Below are 24,420 nucleotides of genomic sequence, written 5' to 3'. Positions count from 1 at the left end.
TTTTCCGCAAACATAAACTAAAACTTGTTGAAGTGGCATCTTGCTATTCGAGTGGTTAAGGTATTTTTTTTTTAATTTAGAAATTTTACTACGTATTTTCATGCATAATAAATTTTTACGGTAGTACGTTTTTGTAGCAATATAATAAATGTCCCTGTATGATATGTGTAATTTTTTTTTTTTACAAATCTGCTCGATCATTCATAAGTATCGCATCATTACATAACTAGGATGTTGTTTAAATCAATCCAACTCTGCATATCACACTTGAGAAGAGTTGCATATACATATAATGAATTAAAAAATATAGTTAAAATTATATTTTATAATCTTTTGTTTTAAAACCACGTGGTACATGTACGTGCACATGTTTGTATTAGAAAGAAAGAACAGGTAATCAATCTAGTCTTTTAAATTTTTTGGAAAATATAATCGGGGTTGAAATATGCTTATCTTTTATATTTACAATCCAATTATCATTGTTAATCAAGGGACCAATGGATTTAGAGTCTGTTTGGTTACGAGTCAACTTGGGTACGAGTTCACTTGACTCCGAAAATATTATTTAAACATTCGCATATTCGTGAGTTTTAACGAAAATTGGGCAAACAATTTCAGACTTTTAAAGAGAAGAATGCGTTTCATATGATATAAAAAAGTATTTAGGAGTTCCATAGTCTCAAAGTGACAAAGTTCGCCTTTTCTGTAAACCTGGTACGAGTTAACTAAATTTTAATCAAGACAAAAAGTGCGCCGACCGAAAACTCGGAATAATCCAACATGTTCGGTGGAAAACAGAACCCAACTCCAGGGTAAATACCTTATTAATATCAATTTATTGAGTATTATGTTTATTCAAGTACCAAGTTTTACTATTTTTAATTAATTTGAATTTCTTAAACTCGTATTTCACGCATGAATAGTGCCACCATGATCTCTCAAAATTTAAACTAAGAGTAAGAGACTTGTGCTTTTGTGATTTTGTTTGCAGGTTCACCTTTGGGGCCACGCCCAGTGCAGGCTCTACACCAGCAACAGGTTTGAATCCATGTTTCAGTTTAATGGGATATTGTAGCATCTTCGAAATACTTTAAAATTTTGTATTGGGATCCCCCTGTTCTAAAAATAGATAAAATGAAAAACCATAGTGTAAGCATAATCAGGGCTTAGAAAGAAGAAAATTACCGTGACCAGGCTACGCTCAGGTCACAGTAAGAATTCATCCCATATACTTGCAATGTAGCAGCTGCGAAGCGGATCAGCTTGCGTCGATTTTAAGTCTGTTGAAAATATTCTGCATGGGAAAAACACATTTTTATACATTACAAACCTTTATCATTTATGAACAAGCATATGTAGTTTAATCCACAAAATATCCATTTAATGAGACGTACCAAGGCATTTTGTTAATATACACGTTTGAATTTGCCTGTCATTCTGTCGGAAGTCAGACTCGGAATGTCTCGGATTTTGTCATTAACATGTCGACAATAAACAGTGAATTTTCAAACGTGGTGTTAAAAGTGGCAGTGGTTTCGTTGCAAAAACAGTTAATCTGGTAATATGGGATTATAAAAGAGCAACATTGTAGGTATTTGAGACCAATCATATGAAAATTTAGGCAAGATACAGCGCGATATAATTTTTTATTTGCTACAAAGCAAGTATATGGGACGAATTCTATCGTTAAACCGGATCCGTAGGACATCTGTCATCTTAACGATAGAACATTCTATCTAAATCAGGGCTGTACATTTATAGGACTTTTTCGTTTGGTATTTTGAAAGCATTTATTGCAAATCTATATAAAGTTTTCCCCCTTTTTTATTGCAATAAAATGTCTGTACAGTGTATTGAAAGAAACCAAACAATCCATTTTTTTGTAGACTAAGTATTGATCATCAAAACTACATGTAATGATGTATACTCTAAAATCTTTCTCCACCTTTCTAATTTTTTTAGGTAGTGTAGTTCAACATTGTCGATATATTCTTAGGAGTCTTAAATGATTGAAGAAGTAACAAAAACAATGCTAATAATAAGGCTATGTCTGTGAATTTCTTGATTAATGCATAGAATTTTGACCTCATAAAACCCACAAAAAATATAAAGTCAGCATTTAGACATTATATCAAATGTTGTTATTCTATTTTAAAGAAAGTTTTGAATTTTTTATTGATTTGTCATGTTTGGAATACTTGCTGATCTATACTTATTTCACTGACTAGGCGGGGGATTTTCTTTTGGAACACCCTCTACGCAGGCGACAGGAAATGTGTCATTCGGTGCCGCTGTAGGACAAACTCCAGCTGCTGGACCGACTTCTTCATTCAGCTTTGGTGCCACGCCTACTGCCTCCACAGGTCAGTCAGAGAAGGAAATTATGATACATTATAATACAAAATCATTGACCATTTGCACCATAAATCTCTATAGTAATATAATGTAAATTCTTTATATTACTTGAGTACTGAATTTCGCTATTCCACTGTTTTGTATCAAATTGCAAAAATTTAGAATTGCGATCATCAATTTTTGGTTATAATTTCAATAATATAAACTATGTTTCAACCATAATTAGTTTAAAACTGTTCAAAAAATAAAAACAAGATATTAAGATCCGAGAGGGTTACTTGTGGCAATTTGACGTGGAAATTATTTCCTTGCATTTAATTAGGAGTCTATAGTAAAATGGATGTGCATTTTATAAATTAGTGTGACTCTATTTTTCTATTGTCAGCCTGGCATTTTGAATAAATAAGAAAATTAAGATTTTATAATTGCTGAAATGAAGGGTCAGAGGGCAAGTCTGTGAAAATTTAAAGTCATTGAATGTGGTTAAAGGTCAACTTCCATTTATTGTTAACTTTATGGCCGTACTGCAGGGCTCAATGTAGACTTTTGGACACAGTTGCCAAATGGCGACCTAATTTGAATAAAACCTGCCATTTTCAAATTATCAAATCAAATAAAACTTAATGTAATATTAAGATATTTGCATATTTTCTCTCATAAAAAGTACTGTAGAAAATAATTTAAAAAAAAAAGAGTATTGTTGAAAAGTTTTATTTATTGCACATTTCATGTCTAGCAAAAAAAAAAATCATAATTTCCATTCATAAATCAAATGACACATCATACTCATGATTATAATAACTTCTGGCATTAGGAGTTCACTTTTAACTTAGGAGACACAACTAAATCTCTGAAATTGCGCTTTGTTTTGAGTTGATAAGTTAAGCAAGCATCTTGTATGGAGTTCTTTCACATCGACTATACAAAATCATTTTATCTCCTTGTTATTTTAATGTCTCACAAACATAACTAAACAAGTTTCAGCTCTGGCTCGCACATTTTAAAACTTCTATCGGACAAAGTCTGGGACTCTTCTTTGCATACAGGACTAAGACTAAAACTAACTCGCAAAACCTGAGTTTGAGTAGATAAGTGTTAGTGACACAAAGTTAGTTTTTAGTGCAATATTGTTATATTCTTGATAGGATATAGTGTAGATTCCTTATATTACGTGAGTACTAAATTCCACGATTCAACGGTTTTCCATCAAATTGCGAGAACATAAAATCTCGAATGTCGAAATTTTATCATAGTTTTATGTAGTTTACATATGATCGAAAATTCAAAGCGAGATTTTAAAATTCACGAGACGGGCTTCTCGCGATTTTACGTGGATATTAATTCCTTACGTTTGATAAGGAATTTACAGTAAGACCCCCTCCCCTAATAATAAGATTAAAAGGAACTTTGATTTATAACAAACTGTGATAATCAAGTACCGTAAACCAACTATTTTACGTGTGTGAGAAATTTTCGCAAGGTTGGCAGGAGTCTCATCGGTGCAAATATTTTGCTCTGCGAACCAGTCCTTAAAGCCTCTGGTGAAATTAGTTTTAAGATAATTTACTTCTCGGTGGCAAACATTATAATCCGCGAACCAAGTTTGACTCCGGTAAATCGCAAAATAAAGTTGTATGGAAAAAAAGATGGTTAACGGTAACATCAAAAGACATTTTCTTTGCTTCCTCGGAATTGTTGTTTTACTTTAGAAGGCATGTGTTATTTTGCCGTTTAACTACAGAAACCTGTAAAAGTCAATACATTTGATTTACTCTAATAATTGTTACTTCAGGTTTTATTGTCAATTATTAACTTTTGTTTGCATTTACTTGTAAAGTTTTGAACTACCAAATGGGCGATTTATTTTTTTTTCTCCGTTACATATTTTTAAAGTTCTCTCAGGACTTTGATATTTTTGTGAATTTAGGTGGCTTTAAATTGGGAGGCACCACACCATCGTTTCCCTCCACACAGTCCTCTACAGCAGCCCCCACCGCAGGTGAGTGGTCAGTGACCTACAGTAAACCATGGTAATGAAAAATACACTTTCAATGAATATTGGAATTGGAACTGCATTTGCTTTCATGACATTCAGGCATATTCATATTCCATGTTGTGAGGCAGAGGAAGTAAGATTTTCATGTGACAAAGTTTTCACAAGTGGACAGTGTTTGGTGAAGTAAAGTACCGTTGTACTGATATCAGTAGATGTTCCTACCAGTAGTAACTGATCTGTTCCAATATTAATATTGTTTAGGATTTTATTACACCCATTGTATAAAAGTCATAAAAATATCCAACATCAAGAACTATATAAATGTACAGTCAAACCTCATTACCTCAAGGTAGATGGGACTTGTTAAAAACTTGGAGTATTCAAGATATCAAGGGTAAAATTGTTGTTGGACTTACAAATCACTATGAAATATGCATTGTATTTGAGGAATCCTTGTTTAAGATACCAAAGTTCAATTATATTACATTTGAATGACAGCAGGTCTACTAAAACAATGATTTCCTCTGGGGTTTTTTAACAGGTTTTGCGTTAGGAACTAGCACAGCATCAACACAAAGTGGAGGCTTCAAAATAGGAGCCACCACCTTACCCCCAGCCTTTCCAGGAACCACCAGCACAGCCCCTGGGACCACGGCCACAGTGGCTCCAGCGATGGGGTTTGCCATGCCCATCCCCAGCAGCACTGCTACTGGCGGGGGAGGGATGGGTCTGGGTCTGGGGCTCGGGGGAGCAGTTAAACCCACCCTTACCAGCACCACCTCAACCCTGGGAGGACTATTCAACACACAGACACCAGCCGCCAAACCTGCAGGTAAATAGTTGAAGGCAGAGTTCACCTGAATCTGATAACAGACTGAAATCTTGGATATATTATTTTATTTGTATATTAAATATTTATAACATGGTTTCGAGGGTGACAAAGTAGAATATTTGCCCTGCGGTATCAGGATAGTCTTGGAGTTTTAAATTGTATTTGCTTTGTATGGAATTATAAAATATTCATTACTAGGTACGCGGTGCTTTACCTATACATCTATTTACACATCTATTTACATACTGCTTCATTGTTCTCAAATTTTAAAAAATGCATTTTATATTTTATGGTATAAGCCATGCTGTAATAGAAATTTTCCCAATCAAAAACTATTTCACACCTTTATCACCTATTACCTTGTTGATTTTTGTTGACACTTATTTCTAAAACATAAATTTGCTAAATGCACTGTTAGAGTGTTTCAAGAATGAAGTTGAATGTCCATTGCCTTTTCTCTCACACAGGAATACTGGGAGCCACGACGGCCACAGGCAGCGTGTTTGGGACCCCTGCCACCACCTCACAGACCGTGGGGCTTGGGGGAGTGGATCCAAAAACCTCCACCACCGCCGCCGGTAAATACTGTCTATCATACTGTATTTATTTCTCATCTTTTAAAGTAACTGTGTGTCTAGTAATTATATATCAGTGCAAACTTTTTGTTACAAATGTATAGTAAAACATGGTTATAGCAAACACTTATAATGAATTGATGCTTACAGTGCAGTGATTTTCATTCACTTTGACTTTATCACATGCTTAAACTTGATGGATATAACGAATTAAGCAAAATCACCCGTCCCAGTCACTTTGTTATAAGCCTGTTTTACTGTACATGTTAAATGATTTTGGATTATTTATTACTGATTTTGTCATGAAGAATGGTTCATGTTAATAAGATGTACTTCAGTAAATGTGCATGTAGAAAACTAAATCATCGTTTTAAAAAAAAAAATGTATGATTCTGGCAAATTGAATAAATGTCATATAGAATGCAAAATTTTAATCATAGCTAGGACTTTGTGATACTTGCATGCTTATTTTAAAAATAAATTTTTCAGGAGGTTCTGCTGCTGATCCCAAAGCAGGGTATGTACTATATATTTGTCTTATAGTATAAATATATTCAGTTATAAGTTATATAAGTTAATTATAATTATAAACCTTATTAAGATGTCGCCTTTCAGAGTTTTTTTCAACCTGATTTGAAAACCCGGAAACTCTGCATCCAGAATGTCATGGTTAACTCATGGTATTTTGGCATACAATGGAACTGGAATCCTATAATTTGGTTTAAGATTATCTTCACACTTTTCCATTCATAAGTTTTATTACATTTGTGCGACAAACATGATTTTTTGTGATTTTCATTCAATATACCTGTCAGCATCAAATTTAAATGAATGAAAAAAAGATTTACAGGAAATGTACAAGAACAGTTTCCCTTGGCGGTGCTTTTGATGAATTAAACATTTAATTTCATGGATCAACTGAAGAATGAATAATGAAACCTCATTATTGTGATATAATAAAAGTAATGTTATCATGAAATGATTGTTAGTTTTATTGTGCTTATACAGAGATGGAAAAACTCTAAAGAAAAGCCAGGTTCCTCCAGAAATTGTCAAAACTGTGGAGGATTTCAAGTAAGTTCCCCAATCAGCTACATGTACTACATATCAGAGAGGTTATCTTACAATAAAGGCTAATGTATTTGTAAAGATAACTATGATTCTTGAGGATTGGAAAGTTGGGATAATGAGTAAATTACTTTTTGTAAAGCTTTTTTTTTTTGTCATATATATGTTTATTCAAAAGAAAATCTTTTTAAATCATTCAAAAGTATATGAAAGGAAAGTGCTCACACAATGCATCTGTAGTTTTATAAAGTGAAAAACCTTTTTGAGATGTTCCTGTTACAACAATTTTTATTACAACAAGTGAAAGTATCCACAATGCATTTCTATTCCCACAATGGTTCTGTGATTTTACAGGACCTACATTAAGGAGGAGAAGACCGTCCAGGAGGGGATTTCCCGCATGTCATGTAAGCCCATGTACAAAGTACAGGAGGACGTGGCCTCCCTCAAACAGCTTCTGTCCATCGTCTCCAACGGTCTACAGAGGAACGCCTGTGCGGTGGAGAAACTCAAGAAAGAGATGACCCAGGTAAGGAGCTAGGGTGTGTGGGGTAAGGAAATCTACAAAGGTGGGGAAGGGGGTCAGGAAAGAGATGACCTGGGTGAGGGGTGGATGAGGGGGTCAGAAAAGAGATGACCCAGGTGAAGGGGGGGGGGGGGGGGTCAGGAAAGAAATGACTCAGGTGAGGGGTGGGGGAAGGGGTCAGGAAAGAGATGACCCAAGTGAGGGGTGGGGGAGGCAGTCAGGAAAGAGATGCCCCGAGTGAGAAGTGGGGAGGGGTCAGGAAAGAGATGACCCAGGTGAGGGGTGGGGGTCAGGAAAGAGTGGGTAGATATGTTAAAGGACAGGAATATACCAAGGTAAGAGGAAAAGTCACAATGTCCATCTAGTTGAAGAGCCAACTCATGATACAGGTGAGAGGAGTAGGGTGTGTGGGGATACAGGGAAGTGGGTGTGTGGGGGGGGGGGGAGGAAATCTAGAAATAAATTAAAAGGGGGAATGGTTATTAGTAGTGATTTTGAAATAGATACAACCCATGGAAGAATGAATTTGAGAAACAGATGTGTCAGGTCTTGAGATGTCACTTGTGATTGTGGTAAAAAATGATGTGAGTACGAGGCTGAAGGGGGGAGGATTTTGTTAACAAATACTGTGGTTTCATCAGTATTCGTTGAATACCAATTTTTGTGGATTTCGTTGTTAAGTTGATCCACAAAATTAAATGTTCATTGAAGTTCAATTTCAACTAACATTTTGTATTGATAGGATCATTGGCCACGAAATTCAGTATCCTCGAAACTGTGGTTTTTAGAAAATCCACGAAAATTGATACCCACAAAAATTAATGAAACCACAGTATATTACATAGGCTAGATGATTGTAGTCATTTAGAGACAATATTCACAATGTTTAGATGGACTATCAGTGTTTTGTGCAATTTGTTTGATGAAGGAAATAGCTGCCTTAGATATCAAAACACTTCATTTTCTTTTTAATACTGGTGAATTTTCAATGGAATGAAGTGAATTACAATATAGTCTTTTTTAAGGAATTGAAAAATGCAGAGATGGCCCAGAGAACAAAGGACATTCCTGCAGGGCTGCAGTATGAGAACACGGCACCCACAGAGTAAGTGTTGGTACATGTCATGTGCACTAGAATCAGGCATCAAACCCTGTATTAAAGAGAAGATTTTTGAATTGGAAAAAAATTGGCATTACAGTCTTATTGTTTTGCATACAAGATTATTTTCCACTTAATTTTATTTTGCCCAACTATGCTTAGATTTAGCCACATCATTGTGTTAGAACAAAAATTTAGCTGTATGTTTTAGATAAGCCCCATTGTATTTTTTCTCGATAACAGGGCAAATGTGGTGAAAATAAAGGGGGGCGGATTTTATTACATACAACTCTTTGAAGAAGAAGTGATCACAAATGAATGAAAAGTACTGTAAATAAAAAAATAAAGAATATTTTAACATTTTGTATAGAACCCTTCAAAGGGTCTCTAAATAGAAAAAAAAATTGATTTCCAAAGTGCATTTTTCCAGGTATTTCCAGCGACTAGTGGAGAATTTTGAGACCCAGATGCTGTCGTATCGACAACAAATTGAGACCCTGGAAGGTCACCTTCATTCCATCAGTCAGCCCAGCATCCTGTCCCCCGAGGGTAAGGATAAAGTTACTGCCAGCTCTTTTTTAAAAACAATTTCTATTAATTATTCCTTACTGTCAAAATAAATAGTATACATTTTACTTGTTGTATAAAATGAGTACTGTGGAATCATCATTGTTCGTGGGTGACCCATGTTTGTGACTTTCGTGGGTAACCCTTGCCCACTTATTTACATCCCCACAAATGTATACACAATAATTAGATTAATATTCATTAAAATCATCCAGATTACACTACCTACAGAATTATGTCCCCACAAACAAGAAAAATTGTGGCCACCCACAAACATTAACCCCCACAATTACAAATAAAAATGATTCCATAGAAATATAATATAATGAATGTAACATGTGTAAGGTGGGAAGAATGGGTTCACTTTGCTCTTCTGCGTACATGTAGCTAAATGTCACACATATCTGTTATGTTACATTGAAAATATGTTGGTGCATACAGAGATGCACTCGATCAAATCTACACTAAACTGTTTAAAAATCAGTTTCGGCCACATGCTAAATGCAGTGTTTACAGTATTTTATATGATATTTATCTTTACTTATATGACTGACGCAGAATGTAGTATGTTTACATTAATTTTTACTTGTATTAACTGACAATGTTTACAGAGCTGGTGGAGCTGCTCAGAAAGCTACACGAGACGTTCATTGCCCTTGCCGCCCAGTTACATCAGGTCCACGAGGCAGTCAAGGTACGGATACATATATACTGTACATGTATTACTGAAATAATCATGTGTTATCAATACATCGCTCAAATATTAAATTTATTATCGCGTAAATTTATTTCTGTAAACAAAGATTTATTTGTGACGATTACTTCACAATTTACCTGGGGCAACTGGTTAGCAGCAACGAATTTGTTTTGCAATTAAGCCTTTTTTTTTTAATAAAGGAATGCGTGATGATAAATATTCAGGATAATATTAATGATGCAAATTAATTGTAAGGTATCTTTGCCCAAACAACCACCTTCAACATCTTGGTGAATGTCCCCAATTCCATATTACTTCCCCTTCCCCCAATCTGCCACTAAATGTGAACTACAATGCAACAACCTTAGCTCATTATGAATTATGATTTTTATCTTACAATATCTATACCATTAACAAAATCTTTGCTGTTTATTTTACATGTATATGAAGTCATGCAAAGGTGATATATACTGTGAACTTGTGTACAAAATAAACAATAAATAATCTTGCATGTAGTTCATAATGCATTTTGTCTAACATTTTGTCTATTTTCAAGCTCTTATTTTTTAACCTGTGTGTTGCAGACCCAGAAAGAACACTACCTAAACTACAGGAAGATCTTCCTGCACGACACCAAAAACATCTTCGAACGAGAGAAGAAAGCGGTCAAACCCAAGGTCCTCCCGGAACATTTTGGTCCCAGTCCGTTCTCCGGACTTTCCAATGCGGCTGCAGTTGCCATGGCGTCAGCCCTCACCAAATCCCAGCAGCCACCTGCAGCGGCACCCCCAGTGGCCGGTCTAGGGACCCTGGGACAGACCACGGGAGGATTCGGGTCGACTGGGTTATTTGGAGCCACGACGACTACAGCTCCCGCATTTGGTAATTTTTCCATTTTTTTTATTTTTTTGGTTTTGTTTGCTTTGAGTTTCACTAAATACTTGTTCTTGGATAGAAAATAGTTGAACTCTTATTTTATTATATTTTGATTCTTGTACAAGAATTAAGTTTATAAGTTATATTTGGTCATGCCTCTATTTGATGTATTTTGTAGGATTTGGTTTAGGAAGCAGTTCTACCACAGTGCCGCCCCCAGCATTTGGCGGTACAGTATATCCATGTTTTATGCCCAATTTTAACTTTCAAAATTAATTTTTCCTTCCCGTAAGTCTGGAGTGAAGCTAATCACGATTTTAAATTATAAAGCACTAGCTTTAACGGAGACAATGTGATTTTGTCTTTGTGTGAAGTGATAAAACACAGGTTCAGGGTTTTTCTTATGAAAATATGATTTCACTTGCTGTGTGAATAATATCTGTGGAAATGTATAATGTACAGTGACACTATTTCTTTCACCCAGAGGTAAAATTTATTGGCTTTTCTGCTTTCATACTTGTAACTTTTTTTGTAGCGAATTGCTGATGTAAAACATTTATAAACATTTGAAAAAAAACAAACAGCCCTTATTATCCAACACATACTGTATACAGGGTTATTTTCGCCCCATGTAATTTTCGCCCTTCTACTCTTGAAAACAGTTTTGCTCCATATTGAATTCGCCCAGACACAGTTGTGCTTAAAGAAAAATAATTAAAGACATCGAAATTCACCTGATGACAACGAGGGCGAAAGGGGGTGAAAATAAGACGAGGGCGAATATTATTCTGTATACAGTATTTAAAGTGTATAGCAAATTCTATCTTGTTTCACGGATTAATAAACAAACAATCATTTATGATTTATATTCGTATAGTTTTGAATCTTAAGCAGATAAAACCTCTAGGAAAAGAGAATAATATTACATTATTCATTGGACATTCATTCACAGACTATATAATAATACTAAATGATCCTTTCTAGAATCTACAAATCTCTTATGGGTTTTTTTTCTATATAGTGTTTTGCACTAGTATTATACATTTTTTACTGTTCAACACTAAGCCTAGGAAAAGCTAACAGAAATTTTATCACGGCATTTTCATCTTTTTTTTTATATCTCCGATTATCAGCAGATTATTACCCGGTAAATAAGTTTGTGAATTACCTTCAGAATTTAGGAAATTTATTAAATTCGTGATAAATATTGAAAGGAAAATCATCTGAAACTTTGTATCAATGAATCTGTTTATCTGAGGCATGTCACAAGGTTTTTATAATTGTCTGCCAGAATTTTCTGTCATTGCTCAATTTTGAGAATCTATGGTCAATTCAAGGAAAAGTTGAAAAAATTATCAAGAGGTTTAGAATAAGGACTAAGGTGAAGGCTTTCAACACACTAGCATGTTCATTAAACTTCAATATCTTCATGCATGAAAATATTGGGGGGGGGGGGGGTCCATTGTGACACTGTTTATTTTTATGTTTCCACTATATATTTCTAAGAAAGTGTAGATGACTGATAGGTCCACTGAATTGCTGTAATATTTAGAACTTCCAACTGTAGCAACTGTCCATCTCATAATGTTCTTTTGAAAAAAGTTAGAGAATATAAAAGCATGCCATTTTACATGTAACTGATTTACATGCAAATGTACAACCAGGGGCACCTGTTGATATGTCCAGTGCACGTTTACTGAAAAGCGAGGTTGCTAGTCATGTGACACATTTCTTTTCCTCTCTCCACAGGATTCGGTTCTACCGCCGCCACCACCACCACCACAAGTTCAGGCTTTACTGGCTTGAACACTGCAACAGTTCGCCCATTAGGTTAGTGGTGGTAAGCAAATCAGTCCATCATTACGGCTCATCCCAAGCCCTGTTCTGTAAGACAGCCTCTGATTGGGGCATCTATTCCTGGTCTCTGATTGGATGGTTTTATGTTTGTGGCTCCTAATTAGATGTTTCATATTCTATGCTTTTTGGGTGATTGGTTCACATTGTATTAAAAAGTGCTTGACAACTATAACCAATAACAATAAAATTTACAGCCATTTCTCTGGATGCATCTTGATGCTTAAGACATTAACTTTTCAAGATGTCTTTGCAAAAATTCCTCAGATTTGATGGCTGAGTTTAGATGTATTAGATGCATAGTTCAGAGCTAGTCTTTATTATAAAGTTTATACTAGATAAAAAGGAATGAAAATGGATTAGGATAAAAAAAAGCATTGGGCTGCTAAAGTAACAATTGTAACAGATTCACAATGATTTTCTTTCAGTTTAAGATAGTAAGAACACCCAATGTAAGTGTATTACGAAAAGAAAAAAAAAATTGTACATTTAGTACATATGTATATTGAATTCCTTATGGAGCAATCTGGTTTTGTGTCCTCTCTTTCCTAGAGCATGCATGCTTACACAATGTACACAGCTTTTTTATCATCATATTGCATTCCTTTTCACATTTATATATATATTCAAGCGCTATTCCCTCTTTAACTTGTTTGTTGGATGGTCATAAAGGGAGGAGGATGAATTAATGTGGTCGGTATTTGGTCATATACATAAAACACCAATTTTTAAAAAAAGGAATAAATTCTGTGTTTCATATCCTGATTTAAGTTGAATTTAAAAAAATATTTTTTGTTTGCAAACTTCAGCTATCAGTTTTAACTTGTTTCATTCATTTATAAAATTATAGGATTTCAGTCATTTGTTGTTGTTTTTTTTGTGAATGACGAATCAGTTCTTTTTATTTTGGTTAACTAGGTTTTGGGACCCCTGCTCCAACAACCACTACCACCCCATCACTGTTCGGAACACCTCAGACAGTTCAGACACCAGCATTTGGAACACCTCAGGGTTTTCCCTCAGCGGGAGGTGAACAACCGTTTCAGTTAAACAAACCCCCTGGTAGTAAGAGAAATAAAAGATGAAATTCGGCCTGATTGGAGAGAGTGATGTAAAAAGTGGACTGGTATTGAAGCAACTGTTGTGATTGTTAATCTGTAAATAAACTTTGTTACATGTACATTATCATGGCTGGTCTGTGTTGTTTTCATTGATATTACCGGTACTTGCACCTTGAAAGTACTTGAAAAGTAATTTTTTCAGTGTTTAAAATATTCTCTCATTTTGATCATGTCATTGAGCATTTCGAAAATCAGAATGGTTTCAGTGTCAGAGAGACATTGCAATCGTTCCTTATTTGCCAAATAAGAAATATTTGCACCATATACGTCTCCTTCTTAGATATCAGTAGAACTGCCTCAAATGTAAAGCTAATGCAAAGACTGGGTCCCAAATGCTTAGGGGGCGAGTTAAGTTATTATCAAGAAGGTGGCGCTGAACCGGATGTTGTTTTAGATTAAACATAATGAAACAAGACATGATCAAAAGGCTGTTCTTTGGCAGGTGTTTGACATAAAGTAGATTTAAGAGGGCTGGATTGCTGTGGCCATTTTAAAGCTATGTTTATCTTCTTTAGACAAAAGAGCTCTGTAAAAAGATGTAAGAGAATGTACTAAAATTGAAGTTCAAATATTTGAATTTTTTCTTCACTTAGTTTTTGGCTAAAAAAAAATCACGTATAAAAGTTTAAGGCAGGTCTGATTGGTAATTTGTTGACCAGCGACCTCCTTAAAATGCTCTTTATTGATCTTGAATTAAAGAAATAAAACTTTTCATCTAACAAATTGGAATTTATTTCGAGTAAACTTCAACAAACCATATCGATTTTATATTAAATTTCTGGTTTACAAAGCAATGTACATGTAAATAACAAACAAATGTATGGAACATTTTATAATGATCATTTACAAATTGATCACAAAAGTCATGGACGTATAATTATACTAACTTGTTTCTCTGATGAAAAGTGCATAGTTAATTAAACAATTTTTTTTATTTTTCCATCCTTGGGGCTTGGGTTTCCAGCATGGACCTATAGCTATTAAAACGAATAAACATGCATAATTTCCTATTAAATTTGATTGATCATCGAGACACATTTTTGGAGCATTTCCAATTTTTCATCGCGATTGCTTACTATAAAGACAACATGATGATATGTGGACAATCTCTCAATATTTCTGAGAAAGGCACTGACATACATTTTTGTAGTACTCTGTCTATTTGTAAATTATTCATAAAAAATCAGAGGAAAGGCAGCTTTATAATAAAGCAGCTACATTTTTCATTTGATTTGCATACTTCTTAGTCAATTTTATGGGAAACAGATTATTACAGTAGTTAAAAGATATGTAAAAAGTTGTTAGAAGATACAGTCATGTAGTTAAATGGCAGTTAACAATTATTAGCAAGAAAATATGATATGAAAAATCACAATACTTGAAATTATATGTGCACATCTAGTCTACATTGTTTCGATGAATACTGTCTGTCTAGATTTCATTATGCACAGCTCTTTTTGGGAGATGGGATCACTTTTGACCATAATCATAAAATCAATATAGTTACACTAACTACATGTATATTAGCGAGCCCCTGTATATATTATAAACGTTAATTTCATCATTTCTAAAAATATTTGTCCTGTCGCCCACACAGTAGAAGCTAGTCTTACATTCTTATCCTGAAGCTCCTGCAATTGTAAAAAAAAAAAGAATAAAAGAGGTTACAAAGTCTTCAGCATCGCAACCATTTTTGATCCCAACTTTCATTGCTTAAATTGGTATACTAGTTTATAATTCTATCATTTTTCCATGAATACTTTCCGAATAAAAGAATTATGAGTTCAATTGCATTTATAATCATTATACACGATAAAGATTTTAATAGAAATTGTTCCGTTCATGAAGGGTACAAGATAAGTTTTTGTCAGCAGGGCTGTTGGTTCAAATGTCTTTATCTGGTTTCTCTACTATTTGAAATTTAAATTTAAAAAATTGTGAATTTCTGGAAGGATTGGGATGGCGGATTACGAACACCCCCCCCCCTCTCTGGAATCCGCCTATGAATTTTGAATTTTCGTTTCATTGACAAGGAATAATGATTAGAGGCTTTATATCGTTCTTTTCTTTACAAATCAATAAAAACATAAGGATTGATTTGAAATCGTTTTGATGACGTGATACTTACGTAACAAACTCTGGATTTTTTGTCATTTTGTGCTCAAATTCTGCAAATGACAATCCGTCATCATTGTCCAAGTCTGACTCCTCAATTACCTAAAAAATCAAAATAAGAAGATAAGTAGTGGAACATGCACATTACTTCTTACAAACTCATATCCCATTCCTTTTAAATGTAATTAGATACATCAATTTCTTTAGATCCCATTCCTATTAAATGTAATTATATACATCAATTTTTTTTTTTAGATATATGGGGGATAGCCTTTCATTTATTTAGTTCTATGTTATAAGAATATATGAAAAGTCAATGTCGTAAAACCTCAAATAGATTTAGTGATACCGTAATGCATAACAAAGCTGTTAAAATAGTTTATACAGCTTCTTTCTGCCTGGTTTAAATAAATGCGATGTAGATTTTCGCCGATCGAGTATTTTGAGACCGACTTACTGCTTGGATTAATTGCTCCATGTCAGATTCTCCTAACTTCATTTCACCCGTCAATCTGTCAATCAACTTACGTAAGTCCTCGCGACCAAGGGAATCATCCTCATCGAAATCTGCCAATAAAGACAACTCTAAGTACATTTTCTATAACATTGAAGTTATATTTTTTCTTCATTTATATTAAGAAATTATATTGACTTTTTTAAAATGTTTTTATGACACAATCCTGTTCTACTTCACTTTGATCAACGCTCAGCCCAAAAGAATTATAATTATTATAATACTAAACAAAATTTATTGCATTGTTAGAACCAAATTTTTGCTCAAGATCTGCTGATTGTACTGTACCATAAATTCGGAAAGCGTATTCTATTTTGATTGCCAGGGGGGCGTGGTCGCAAAAAACTGACATCATATCCAGGAAGTCCTCAAACGTCATACTGTCGTCACCGGAAGATGAGAAGACCCGCACAATGCGGTCTTTGAAAGGGTTAACCTAAACATGAAATAAAATATACAGGTTAATTTCATTTTGTATCAGGAAGAATATTTTAGATTGGCAACTTTAAATAGGAATTATCAAAAATCTATAATCTTTGAACCAAAAAGTTACCAGAAATAAACGGCGATGGAAATCAAGGAAATGCATGCAGAACCCAGTCTCGGTTAAACAAAATAGATAGTGAAAAAAACCATCAAAGTGGCTTTTAGTTTTTAGTTTAATCACAATCCTGATTCTAGTTTATTTAAATACTGTGGCCTCATTGCTCGTATGACATACAAACAAACTACAGTAAAACACGGTTATAGCGAACACACTTATGAAGAATTGACCCTTACAGCGAAGTGATTTTCATTCCCCGTGACTCTATTAAATGTTGTAAACTTGACGAAGTAAAATTGCCCGTCCCTAGGGCTTCACTATAAGCATGTTTTCCTGTAATAAGTATTAGAGCGTGTGTCCAATTTAAGATATTTCTTATGAGGTCAGATTAGTGAAAAGTGTTTCATTCAAATAAGTTTTTTTACTTGTTTACGAGGTTTCGGGGTTTGGAGAGTGGATCTCTAAATTTTTTTTTATCCTTTTTCAATATCAATATTTGGGTTTATATTTTTTTTCTTTTGATCAAACCCTTACTTTTATCTCTGGAAGTGCATAAAGTTCGTCACGTGACAATTTGGTTGCCTTGGTTACAGCTTCCGGGTTCGGCGCCAGGCTTTTGAAACGTTTGTATACACTATAGTGAAAGAATATAAAAATGCAGGCATATGACGTTACACTTCTTCTCACATCAAAAATATACCTTCTACCTAATAAAACGCCCTTTGCATTATTAGAAAGGGGGTATGATTTTTTACATGCCAGAAAAAAAATCAAAGCAAAAAACCCCCTAAACGTACATTGACCTTAAGGTTCGGTCGGTGTAGACTTGTGATATGAATTATCAACGGGGAAAATGAAATGAAAATAAAAGTGTTTCTATTAGACTTTTCATCAGACAATTGATTTAAAAAAGAATTGTTCCCCCATACCAGAAATGACCCCCTCCCCTCCCCCCTTCCCCCCAATTTTCAAATCTTATGCTTATGCCAGATTTGAACAACATGAACTTAGTATATAGTCTTAAAGATAAAACTCCCCCCCCCCCCCCACACCTCAATACGAAAAAAGTTTTGCCATTTATGGTGTTTCCCCTAAACATGGAATACCACAATATGCAATAATGTAAATATATACTTTGGAGCAAAGTCTGAGCAAGAAAAAAAAACCGCAAAAAAATCGGACTTACTGATGTATCTCTTTCTTCGTAAAATATGTAAGTTCCTAAAATAGAAATAAACAGCGTATTTTACCTTTTTTTGCGTAATATGAACTCATTAATGCTATGGCTCATGTTAACTACATCCAGAGTTCTGTGGTTTCATTAATATTCGTTGAATACCAATTTTCGTGGGTTTCGTTGATGAGTTAATCCACGAAATTAAATGTTCATTGAACGAATTGTTTATGAATGTAGTAGTTGAAACTGTGAATTTTCACTATATCCACAAAAATTGATGCCCAAGAATATTGATGAAACCAAAAAATTCGATAAATTATATTCACAAACACTCATTACTAAATGTACATTTACAACACCTAGTGAATCATCTATTACATTTTCTGACATGTAATATTATGCTATTACAGTACCTGATAGTCGTCCAGCTCTTGTTTTGTGAAAATACTGGATCCACCACCCATGTTGTCTGTAGAGATCACATCACAAAATTCTAAACTGTGGGAGAAAAACAAATTATAGATCATTTGGTCGCAGCTTATCGATCTTAAAAAATATTGGTTATATATCGGTATTTCATTACGCTTATTCTCTCTCTCTCTCTCTCTCTCTCTCTCTCTCTCTCTCTCTCTCTCTCTCTCTCTCTCTCTCTCCTCTCTCTCTCTCTCTCCCCCCCCCCAAAAAAAAAACCAAATAGAAACAGCAAAGCATCAAAAATTCAAAACTGGAATCCAATCACTCCCGTTGCCAGTTGTCAGTTGAGAAGCAGGTAAACACATCTCCCAGACACAAAAGTAAATATTGAATTTTAATGCTGGTAATACTTCACGCATCAAATATGTTCTAAACTGTAAATATATTACACTAGTCTTTTAAAATAAGAAAAAAAACTGCGCCATACGTTATAACTCAACAGTATTAATTCAAAACAATTAACTGAAAATAATATAACTAATCAGTTCAATGATACGATGAGTCAGTAAGGACTGAGGGACCCCCCCCCCCCCCCCCCTCCCCTCAACACATGTAGAGATAAAACCACTTTTAACAGGCCTTGGACTTTCAGTAGGACGTAATTATCTATTTCTTGCGTCAAAACAAGTTAGCTCAAAAGCCAGACAAATCTTCTTGATTTCAATAAGCCAAGGCTGAGTGGCCTACAATGAAATAGACAGGCCTACGTCACATTGCCGTTTGACAAAACTACCCAAACTCTAAGCTCTTGTTAAATTGGTTCTAGGCGAACTAGACCCCCCCCCCCCCCCTCACGCCCCCAAGTTTGCACATGTAGTAAATATTCATATTATAAGTTAATTAAAATACACATTGACATCCCCACTTCTCTCATCGGGTAAATATGAACAGTCAGAAATGATACCAGTTCTTATATGTATATTGTAGGAAGCACCCGTCTTTCCCCATCCATCCCCATATCATATCATCTCCATGAAATGGCATTTTTGCATTTTGGGAAAAATTTCTAGAGGGATTTGTTTTGTGCCTATGTGTTAACTTTAATATCTTTATTTCTGAAAACAATTTAATTCGATAACTATTTGCGAAGGGGCGGGGGGGGGGGTGAAACTATTAATGTGTATTCGTGGCTGAATTGAGTTCCAATTGGAAAAAATATATCACATTCTAATAAAAAAGAATATAATAAATGTCATCAAACATGTTACACTGTCATATATAAATACATGTAATAGAAAAAAAAATCCACCGGCATATTTATGATTTCCTGTCATAAGACATGAGTATTGAGTAACAAGATCATGTATTGCTAATCTAAAGATTCACAAATATCTACTCTAAAATAAACTCACAGCATCTTTTTCTAACATACATGTGTATAAATATCTATTATTTATTATGTTCTTACATATTTAACCACCAACCTTCAAATGATAAAAAAATATATATATTAAGCGGATTAATGCTATACATTTATCTTAGGAACAAACATGACAGCGTTGTTTAGGGGGTTGAATTTTATTTTATGTTAAGCTGTTTAACAATACTTGTCTCCATGTATAAATGTACATGTATATATGTATATTTAAAATTTAAAGCTCTTAAAAGGCTAACCGCACGAGCAATTGAAATTGTCAATTTTATTTATTCGTGTCGTTAGCTAATGCCTATTTTTAGTGTTTAGATACATACATTCAGTTAACTGGCCTCGAATCAATAAGATCCAACACTTTTACGATGTATAGTAATGTTTATTTTATTTTATTTAGTACTTTTTAAATATATTATTTATATATATGTATATATAGAATTTCTCTTTTTTTTTTCTTTTCTAAACAAAATTAAGGGAAATATACTACAGTCGTTTTTTTAAACAAAGAATTCAGACATATAAAACCATTTAAAGGTTTAGAATGTTAAGTGCGTCGTATTTGATTGAATTTTACTTTAAAAAAATCTACTTTTTTTCTTCTTTTGTAAAAGGCATGATTCTATATTTGTTTTAAGGACATATATTATTACTTATTAGGTTAGTTACTGACTCACTACGGAAATATATTGGGTTGATCAATCTCATAGATGGCGAGGCGAAGTTTATCTTAAAAAACGTTTCCATGAACTATTTGTGCATACATGTATATTTTTATGCACACTTTTGTCTTCAATTTACACGAAGCATATTTTGATGTACAAGATCTCAGCTTAATCCTCATACATATGCTACAATTTTTAAAAATAATCTAAACAAGTCCGGAAAAGATAATTCATTGTATATACAAATAATACTCGAGCGGGAGCGAACAAAAGAAAGAAATCACTTTGATATTTAATATGTGTTCTGTCGAAATATATATTTAAAATTCATTTAAAACGGAAATTTAATCATGCAAATTATATACAAATATCAAATTTAGCCGGCTTTGTTCTTAAAACGGCTAGTTAAGTGTATTCTCTCTCTCTCTCTCTCTCTCTCTCTCTCTCTCTCTCTCTCTCTCTCTCTCTCTCTCTCTCTCTCTCTCTGTGTATAGTGCCATACTGTACTTATAAACATATAACGATGCTATAACACCAAAACTCAAAATAAGATCTAGGAAAGACGTATCTCTCTCTCTCTCTCTCTCTCTCTCTCTCTCTCTCTCTCTCTCTCTCTCTCTCTCTCTCTCTGTATAGTGCCATACTGTACTTATAAACATATAACGATGCTATAACACCAAAACTCAAAATAAGATCTAGGAAAGACGCATCTCTCTCTCTCTCTCTCTCTCTCTCTCCTCTCTCTCTCTCTCTCTCTCTCTCTCTCTCTCTCTCTCTCTCTCTCTCTCTCTCAGAGAACCAATATACATGTACTTACGATTAGTAAGAATGAAAATATCTCTTCCAAATTTTCTGTAGTCCCAAACAACTTGCAGAAAACTTTAAAACACGTTAAACTGGAATCGTGACCAAACCGTACACGACGAACAAGTGCGTTATCTTTACAAGCATTATGTTACATCTTTACAAAAAAAAAACTTCTGTAATTTTAAAGACATTGATCATTAATGCACATTGTGTTTTTAAAACCCCCCTCTAGAAGTGACGGGGCTATTTTTTTTTATTATTTATTAGGGGCAATGCGACGGGATTTAAAACCCTATAAAATCTGGTTATTTATTTAACAATAATGAGAAGCAAACAGAGAGGGAGTTACGTCACAGCTTGAGGGATTATAAACAAAGAAAAGAAAAATATAACAGCGAAACAATGCGTTCGGTTTTTGACGTATAAATATTGATTAATGATATACATGTAATGATACATCGATGCATTGTACAAACTGAACCAAAATCGCAAGAGTTTCCGGAATAGACAGCTAATCGTTTTCGCAAATATTGACGGATAAATTTTAATATAAACACTGAAATGGAATTACGAGCGATACATGTAAAATTTTAAGCTGTCCCCGTTTTATAATTCAGTGATCGATACTTATCCGCGCCCTGTCATGATCAGCCATTTTAACGGTCCCAATTCGAATTAAACTCTGTCCATCAGAATTTCGAGAAAACCTTTATGTTTTGTCAAGATACCGGTTTCTTTGTCACCTTTTAAATTATTTAAACAAACCAGCTATTTATTGTGTATCGTTTTATCTTGAAACGAGTAGATTCATACGAATTCAATGTTTACTTAAGCGTCTGAGAGATGTGTTTAAATGTTTCTCAACTGACAAAAAAGGACATCGGGAGTAATTTGATTCCAGCTTTGAAGTTTTTGTGCTTTACTGCTGAGAGAGAGAGAGAGAGAGAGAGAGAGAGAGAGAGAGAGAGAGAGAGAGAGAGAGAGAGAGAGAGAGAGAATTTATTTTTGATTAATGCGTCTTTCCTTCATCATATTTTGAGTTTGGGTTTGGTGGTTTCCAAAAGCATCGTAATACATGTATATGTTTATAAGTACAGTATGTGAGAGAGAGAGAGAGAGAGAGAGAGAGAGAGAGAGAGAGAGAGAGAGAGAGAGAGAGAGACTCAATGGCTAAATTGCTCACCAGAGATCGAAACGGTTCTTCGCAGTTGTGTATTCATCTTTTTCCCTATTTTTAAAAATTATATCAACCTTCAAACTCATTGTTTCTTTCATGTAAATATGTCTACTTTAAAACCGCACCCGCCTGGACTTCACACAAAAATAGAGTATATGTATAGTGGTTTCAGTCATATATTTAGGAACATTATTTTCCGTTGATTTAGTAAAATGTATCAATTATGTCATCTGGGTTTTTTTTTTCATTTTGTACGGTGCAAATTCAAATTAATGTAGTGAAACTACGGTACATTAACATATCAGGGTGCTTCGATTTAGTTTTTACCTGTAGGCTTTAAAAATTTAAATCATTGAATTCAGTTTGAAAGGATAAATGCCACTTTTCAATACGATGAGAAATCAAATACTTTTTACTTTTTTTTATACCAATTTAAGTATTTAACTCTATGAAATGAGAAAAAGGACAATATCAACATTACCTTATTCAAAGCAAATAACCTTTTTTTTTTATTATTATTTCATTCCTGACGGTGCCAAATTTTATCAATTTTTCGACTCTCAACTTCGATCACCTTCACAAGGTCGACAACAGCGCTTTTACATGTATATTTCACCCCTCACGTTAACATTAGTTAGGAGGGCTGGAGGGTCGCGGCCATTTTAAGACTGTATTGATCTCCTTAGGCAGAAGAGTTCTGAATAAAGACATAGGAAAATACTCAAATTTAAACCATAAATGCCCCCCCCCCTTCCACTTCCATTCTCTTAAAATGGAAAAATTCGGATATCAAATTAACAACAATACATATAACTTGATATGAAACTGTTTTATTGTACTGTAAGACAGAGCAAGCAAATGTACAACTGTCATGTTGTAAATTTTGAATTTACCGGGTGGCAGTAAATACAAAATTTACAAGTTGTCATGTTGTAAATTTTGTATTTACTGCCACCCGGTAAATTCAAAATTTACAACATGACACAACGAAAACCATAAATGCAGGAATAAAACCACGAAGTCAGTAGGTCCATAGAAAAATTCTGAGGTTTGCCTGTAAATACTGTAAATACGAAAAAACCAGGTGCTGTAAAAGCACTAAAACCAGCCGCCTTATGGACGTTGTTTACTCAGGGTTAGAGTTCTCAAATTTGGATTGTTATAAAGTTCAGGGTCATGGTGTCCTTTACAAAAATTTAGATTATTGATAATCAAAATTTGTTGTCATGTACAAATTTTGATTATCAATAATCTAAATTTTTGTAAAGGACAATGGGAAAAGGTTCTAAACACTTAGAGTATTTATGAAATGAATTATTATTGACATACCATTCGACATTCTCACCATTTTATGGAATAGCTCAAACAAAGTTGGACTTTTAGCAAGACAGAAAAATTCGGACTAAAATTTTCAGATTTTGTTTTCCACTGAAGTATTTTTAGTAGTACGGTAATATTCAAAATTAAGATTTTTATGTGTTGGTCAAATTAATTTTGCATGTTTTCTGTTTGTTTTATCCGACTTTTTTATTTAGATAATCGAATTGCACTCGCTACAAAAATATTGAAAAATGCTTAAAAACGATAAAAGACACCATATCTCAAATTTTGATCATTAACCTCATATAAGTTGTATGCTTGCAGACTTAGGTCAATATACTTAGTTTAATGCTATAAATGTTTCAGTATTATCATCATTCAATTTTTTGTTAAATTGAATCAAAAATGGACAGGGATTTGAAAACTGATAGAGGAAATTTGGACTGGAATATTTATAAAAATTGTGAATGAAAACTTAATGTTTTTAGGGATTTTTCTAAATTTTCAAAAAATATTCAATGACCATTTACTCAATAAGTAGGTCATTGAACTGCTTTTTTAAATAGTCTGCCTTTATTACTCTTTGTATTAAGTCTATTGTTGTTTAGCATCATGAAAAAAAAATCATTTCCTTAATTTCAGAAACATGTAGGTTCCTTCCGTTACTAAAATTTTACCTAGAACAACCAATT

The 24,420-nt window shown here is 33.9% G+C and overlaps 2 protein-coding genes across 7 annotated transcripts; one reads left to right on the top strand and one right to left on the bottom strand.

The window, feature by feature from the left end:
* Positions 1–655: 655 nt before the first annotated feature.
* On the top strand, positions 656–13,633 carry LOC105344104 (nucleoporin p58/p45). Of its 5 annotated transcripts, none has more exons than XM_066068156.1 (17): positions 656–812; positions 992–1,038; positions 2,229–2,363; positions 4,283–4,354; positions 4,893–5,183; positions 5,651–5,761; positions 6,248–6,275; positions 6,767–6,832; positions 7,181–7,355; positions 8,378–8,457; positions 8,882–9,000; positions 9,630–9,712; positions 10,300–10,597; positions 10,770–10,820; positions 12,341–12,421; positions 12,874–12,897; positions 13,364–13,396. In XM_066068156.1, the coding sequence occupies exons 1-16, from the start codon at positions 781–783 to the stop codon at positions 12,876–12,878; spliced, it is 1,674 nt and encodes a 557-aa protein (XP_065924228.1). In that variant the 5' UTR covers positions 656–780; the 3' UTR covers positions 12,879–12,897; positions 13,364–13,396. The 5 variants fall into 5 exon arrangements, with proteins under 5 accessions (XP_065924228.1, XP_065924225.1, XP_065924217.1 ...); XM_066068153.1 differs by having other exon boundaries at positions 12,341–12,431; XM_066068143.1 differs by lacking the exon at positions 12,874–12,897 and having other exon boundaries at positions 657–812; positions 13,364–13,633.
* A 657-nt stretch (positions 13,634–14,290) lies between these two features.
* On the bottom strand, positions 14,291–21,439 carry LOC105344101 (calcium and integrin-binding protein 1). 2 transcript variants are annotated; one of them, XM_066068165.1, is made up of 8 exons: positions 21,238–21,439; positions 18,330–18,414; positions 17,926–17,960; positions 17,274–17,373; positions 16,484–16,631; positions 16,139–16,248; positions 15,695–15,783; positions 14,291–15,197 (listed from the first exon to the last, which is right to left on the bottom strand). In XM_066068165.1, the coding sequence occupies exons 2-8, from the start codon at positions 18,378–18,380 to the stop codon at positions 15,176–15,178; spliced, it is 555 nt and encodes a 184-aa protein (XP_065924237.1). In that variant the 5' UTR covers positions 18,381–18,414; positions 21,238–21,439; the 3' UTR covers positions 14,291–15,175. The 2 variants fall into 2 exon arrangements, with proteins under 2 accessions (XP_065924237.1, XP_034319529.1); XM_034463638.2 differs by having other exon boundaries at positions 21,242–21,438.
* Between the last annotated feature and the right edge of the window lie 2,981 nt (positions 21,440–24,420).

This window comes from Magallana gigas, chromosome 1 (assembly GCF_963853765.1).
Source record: "Magallana gigas chromosome 1, xbMagGiga1.1, whole genome shotgun sequence".
Lineage (NCBI taxonomy): Eukaryota > Metazoa > Mollusca > Bivalvia > Ostreida > Ostreidae > Magallana > Magallana gigas.
The sequence above is the reverse complement of the archived record's forward strand: the minus strand, read 5'-3'. Positions and strand labels throughout refer to the sequence as shown.